This window comes from Microcaecilia unicolor, chromosome 12 (genome assembly GCF_901765095.1).
Source record: "Microcaecilia unicolor chromosome 12, aMicUni1.1, whole genome shotgun sequence".
NCBI classification, from domain to species: Eukaryota; Metazoa; Chordata; class Amphibia; order Gymnophiona; family Siphonopidae; genus Microcaecilia; species Microcaecilia unicolor.
In genome coordinates this window covers 74,110,406-74,116,405 of record NC_044042.1, presented here as the reverse complement: position 1 = coordinate 74,116,405, position 6,000 = coordinate 74,110,406, and the positions used below count along the sequence as shown (strand labels likewise).

General features: G+C 42.5%; 1 protein-coding gene across 2 annotated transcripts in view; it reads left to right on the top strand.

The window, feature by feature from the left end:
- The first annotated feature begins 2,424 nt into the window (after nucleotides 1-2,424).
- Nucleotides 2,425-6,000, top strand: part of LOC115482303 (keratin, type I cytoskeletal 19-like) — a 47,078-nt gene continuing 43,502 nt past the window's right edge. Inside the window, exon 1 of one of the 2 annotated variants that reach the window (XM_030221994.1) lies at nucleotides 2,425-3,026. In XM_030221994.1, the coding sequence (XP_030077854.1) occupies nucleotides 2,616-3,026 (411 nt within the window). In that variant the 5' untranslated portion in view covers nucleotides 2,425-2,615. The remainder of the gene's footprint in view (nucleotides 3,027-6,000) is intronic. The other variant, XM_030221993.1, reaches the window with a different exon arrangement.

Genomic DNA, 6,000 nt, shown 5'->3' with positions numbered 1-6,000 from the left:
GAGTGCAATTTTCCTTCATTTTTATCTGATATAACAATGGTCTTCACTAATTTTTAATTCATGGCTGCTTTGGGTCCAAAAGGGCTGAAGGAGAGCCAACAAATAACTTTCTACGTGGGGCATGACATCGATCAATGTGCGCCAATGACATGAAATGAGATTGAAGGGGGGCAGACTCAAGAAAATGTCAGGAAGTATTTTTTCACGGAGAGAGTAGTGGATGCTTGGAATGCCCTCCCACGGGAGGTGGTGGAAATGAAAACGGTAACGAAATTCAAACATGCGTGGGATAAGCATAAAGGAATCCTGTGCAGAAGGAATGGATCCTCAGGAGCTTAGTCGAGATCGGGAGGCAGGGCTGGTGGTTGGGAGGCGGGGATAGTGCTGGGCAAACTTATACGGTCTGTGCCAGAGCCGGTGGTGGGAGGCGGGGATAGGGCTGGGCAGACTTATACGGTCTGTGCCCTGAAGAGCACAGGTACAAATCAAAGTAGGGTATACACAAAAAGTAGCACATATGAGTTGTCTTGTTGGGCAGACTGGATGGACTGTGCAGGTCTTTTTCTGCCGTCATCTACTATGTTACTATGTTACATCCCTACCAATTTCTGTCTCTCACAAACACCCCCTTACCTAGGCCTATGCCATTAGTTTCTCCCTCCCTTTTCCCTACCCACCAGGTCCAGCATCTCTCTTTCTCCCTTTCTCCCTCCACCAGGTCCATCATCTCCCCTTCTTTGTCTCCCTCCCCCCAACTAGGTCTAATATCTCTTCTTCTCCTTCCCCTTCCCCACCAACAGGTCCAACATTTCTCTGTCCCTCTATAGGTCCCCTACTGAAAACCCCACTGCCCCAACCAAATTAATTCTTTCCCCACCCACCTCTAAATGCAGGAGTGATGCCTAATCACTCCGGCCTCCAGCATTGCCGTTTTTCAAAATAGCAGTACCTGATCCCTAGCGATGCATTCCGATTTACCACTAGGGCCAGTCTGCTAAATACTTGAAGCATTACTTTATTTGGCAGGCTGACCCCCTAGTGGTGCATCAGAATGAACTGCTAGAGGTCAGGTGCACTGCTATTTTTAAAGGTGGTGGTATCAAAAGCAGGAGCAACTGGACAACACTCCTGCTTTTAGAGGTGGGTTGGGGGTTGGGTGGTTGGAGAAGTGTCAGTGATGGTTCAGAAAGATGCCTAAGAGATTCAGTACAAGAGAATTTGAAGAGTATTGGGGGAAGGGAGGGGTGAATAAGAACTGCCCTACAGGACCTTTAGGACCACCCTTAGCTCTCAGGCCTTGTATCGAAGAACACTGTAAGACAAAGAATTTTGGTTGCTGTGTTAGTCCAATTAATACATAGGTTGTAGGTCATAGTTTTTCATTATCTCAAATGCAAGTAAATAAAAAATAAATTATACTAATGTGCTCCTTTTGGGCCAGCTTTTAAGAACCTTGCTTCCTACAAAACCAGATAAGGATGTAACACAGGATAGAACACATTATACCAAAATCAGATGCAGGAGACAGCTGACACTCCCACTGTATGTACGATATGATCTTTGATGGGAAACAATGAACAGTGTTGTATGCGTCAGAAGGATATTGTGCCTTTTAAGCAGGGCCTACTGCCAAAGCTAATCTAGAGGGTGCCTGAAGTGCCAACAAAAACTAGGAGCCACAACTGTGAATTATGCAAAGCTGCAGGGAAGGGAAGGGGAGCTGAGGGTGGATCTTGGGGGTGGTGGGTTTTGCTAACATGCAGTGAATGGAATGAGGTATGAAAACTTCTTCCTTTGATATCTTGAATGACTTTATTGGAGGGAGGAGATCATTTCCTCTGCCAGGTGCTGGTTTTTGGAGCTTCAGATCTTACTGACAGCAAAAGCTGCTTCTGAAACTGATTCCAGATGGAGAGGACTAGGAGAATCCTGTAACAGCTTTGAGGAGAGAGAAGTCCCTTCGCAAGGGTCTGCTGCAGTGACTGGAACAGAAACAAGGCTCTCACTTTAGTCTGGAATCTAACAGCCTGTCGCTGGCAAGTACAGTATGGACAGAAGGCAAAAATAATCCAATGATTTCATTTTCTTCGCTGAAACTTCTAAGGTAATACTAAGGTATTCTAATTAACTGGGTATTCCCTTTCCTGAGATTCTAGTTTTGCATAACACAGAGCTGAAAATAAACATACCTTTCACCAAAATAAGACTTGGTAGGAGCCCCTCCCGGTTTCTCCACACACTGTTAATTACAGACGGTGGCCATTTCAGTGTAAATCTGCCTATTCCATTCAGTGTAGGAGAATGCAAACCAGTCACCTGCTGACAATAAATAACATCATAAGAATGAGGTGTACAAGTTCCCACCTAAGACACGCCTTGCGAACATAATAAATAAAAAGAAAGCCTGGTGTGTGGCTGTTATTCAAAATAATAACACCGGTGGAAGAAAAGCAGGATTGAGCAATAGGAAACGTATAGATGATATTCAGCTGAGATAATCCTGTTGGTCTACTTTGGGAACTCCCACACTGAAAGGCATATAAGAGTCTCGTTGAGGTTAAGAAAGATTCATTTGTATTGCAGAGCACCGTGTTGGATCTACAGTAGATCTAACCATGAGCTCCAGCCGCCCCTTCTGGTCCTCTTCTGGATCAGTTAAGGGTGGTGAAGGTCGTCTGATCCATATAGATAGCTCGTACAGCACTTCAAGCGTGCACGGAGGAGCTGGAGGAAGTCGCGTCTCGGTTTCCACTGCTAGGCCACTGGCCTCTTCTGGACTAGGGTGGGGGAGCAGTGGCAACAACTTTGGTGGGGGTTCAGGTGCTCACGTCCTGTTCACAAATGACAAGGAAACCATGCAGAACCTTAATGCTCGGCTGGCTTCGTACTTGGAGAAGGTGCAGTCCTTGGAGAAGGCCAATGCAGAGCTGGAAGAGAAGATCAAGAAATGGCATGAAGAAAGGACCCCTCAAAATAAACGGGACTATAGTAAATATGAAAAAATCATTGCTGACCTTCATGCACAGGTAAGACTGCACTGAATATTAAAATAGCCACTGTACTCTCTGTGTCACATGTAGCAAATAACTAATATCCTTGAAAGCCCTGGAGACACCCTGCAGGGCAATTATTATGCAATGCACACTTATTTAATCCTACTAATTTGCATATTTAGCACGTACTGAAGTAACAATACATTAGCATTTCATTGCCAAGAAAACAAATGAGAGTAGAGTTTGCATCTTAATACCATTATAAGTAGGGATGAGAAATCATCTTGTTTCATCACTTTCTGATTGGTTGAATGTGATCATATGGGAGTCCACATTTATGCTAAGAATGCCTGATGATCCAGTACACTTCCCTCGTTGGAAATGGTATTGTTCAGCTGGATAAGAGAATACATTCAATAGTGAATTTTTTAAAAACCCTGAAAATCCTCCTGCATCTAGCTAGACAAAATTTGCATGGCTAGATATTGGACAACCATTTGTATGACTTCAATTATGTGCTCAAATGTAACTGTTAAGCACAGAAAATTTGCACTGTCTAAATAGAAAACTTGTTATGAGAATGCGCCTTCCTCCCCATTTCATTTTCAATCAGCTTTTTGTGCACATTACACTTTAAGCACTGTACCAGGCCTGTACTTTCTTCCATGATAATCTAAGACTGGTGAACTGTAAATTGACTTCACAGAAAGAGTAGGGGTGGGCCCAAGAACTTCCAGCAGCCAAGTGTAAGCATCAACAGTTAAAAAGACCTGACACGGGGCCGTGTTTCGGTGGAGAGCTGCCTGCCTAAGGGGTCACAAATGCTCTGTCAGGTGTAGTTTACAGTGAAAAGATTTTATTGAAGCACAGTCCAAATCCAGTGACAACAGAAAACTACTGTGAAAGAAGTGTAGCAGCTCCTAGCGTCAAAGAATATACAACAAACCATTGGAAATGGTAAATTGTCGACAAAAGAACATCATTCTATTGATACGATATGACTTGTCTTGGATTAACGGGACTGAAAGTTACTAATCACAAATTTGTTATTTCTCTAGACAGATTGATTGACTGATTGATTTGAGTATTTGATATACTGCAATTTCAACAGAATATTGCCATCATATTGATTTACAATATCAGATGCAAATGGTACAGGACCATTGTTGTGAAGACAACAACTAGACCAAAGACATAAACCAGACCAGATACAAGAATGCAGTTCAAAGTCATAGCTAAAAAAAAAATAAAAGGTTAACTGCAAAACAAAAGGAGGGGGAATAGGAAGCCTCAGTTTGGGAGATCTACCCAATTGTGTTAGGAGCTGGGAAAAGCGTTATGAAATATCCATCATACTTATAAGGAGTAGACCATTCAGGAATGACATTGAATGACATCACATTGAAAAAATGTGCCATTGGTTGTACTACTATGTGAGGGGGCGTGTTCCAGATGAGACTAAAACCTGCCACCTGTGAATACCAAGGAATTAGCCCCATTACTTGAAGTAAAGCCAAGCCTCAATTGGCTGTAGAGTTAATACGATGATTCATCTCTTTACTTAGCTCTAGGAACTACCAGGGAAACATGTTATAGCTAAAAGAAGGGCCATACTTTAACGGATCTCTCCATTGTGTTGATGGTACTGCCCTGCTAGCTTTTGCCTGTAGAAATATGCTATAGAAATAATACAATGAACAATATCTGCTCCCCCAGGAATGGTAACCAGGACCTGATGAGGATAGGAAACTATATGGATAATAAAACACCCACAGGTGTCACCTGCACTTAGTTGCCAAAGTGGCTTAAATGCAGAAGTGTTTCTAAGCTTAAGTGTATTGAACGTGACCCATGTGAAACAAGAAAGCCACTGCCTGCACCTTTACAAATGAGTTTTATGATGCTTTATAGGAAGTAATGCTATGACGGATTGAAGATATCCACTTCTCACATGCCATTTGATCGAGACCTTGCTGTGAGGATAAAGACCTAATTCATGTTTCACCAAAATGCCTGCCTCAGAATGCTCGCTTATTCTTTTCTGGTGTCGCTGTGTCTTTTCTAAACCCTTCAAGTTCCATTTATAATTGACAATGGGTAGGCCCTTTGCCACATGACCGTAGATAATTGGGATGTTGTTGATGCTAAGATAATATATAATTATCATGTTGATGACATACAGTTAAGGCAGTAGTGAAGACAGGCTGTAGCTCATCAGACCAAAGTCAAAAACTATTTTGGAAAGAGGGAGTATAAAAGAATCCCAAAGGATGTTTGGCTAAAGAATATGATTTGTAATTCTGCATGTGCCTTATATATAACAACTTTGGATAGAGAGAGGGGGGTACAGTGAAAGGGAAATAGACATTTTTCTAACAAATGGCAGGGCCAACTCCCTGAAATCCTCCAGTGTCCTAGGAAAGAAATCCAGTCCATGAATTCTGCTCCTCCTCTTTTAACACATGGCTCGCAAAACTCCAGCTCTGAGGTGCAGACATGAATCATCTCCGCAAGGCTGCTTGAATCCAGAGCAATTAGTTAAAAAGAATTCATTGCATATGCTGTAATGCAGGTAAAGTTCACTGTAATTATGGGATCAATCTTGGTTATCAAATATCCTATTTTCACTGAAGTAAACAAAGGAAAGAGCTCTAGACTATGCATTATGGAGGTCAATTAATAAAGTAATTTTTATGTGTAAAAGTATCCAGTGACATGAGATTGCACTTTGCAAGTCGTTGTGTTATATAAGCTTGTCAAATGAATCCAGATTCACCCAACAGGATTGATCTAGTCCTGGATTTACCCCAGTGCATGTAGGGACTTGTAGCTCTGATCTCTCCATTGCATTCCCTAAGAAAAGAAAGACTACAAGTCCCTGCATGCAATGGAGTAAACCCAGGACTGAATCAAACCTGTCAGATGAATCTAGATGCAGTGAGAGCTGCCGAGAGACAAGGCCGGGCCTGGGGCAAATAATGTTAAGGGGCCAGCCACAGTCGTACCC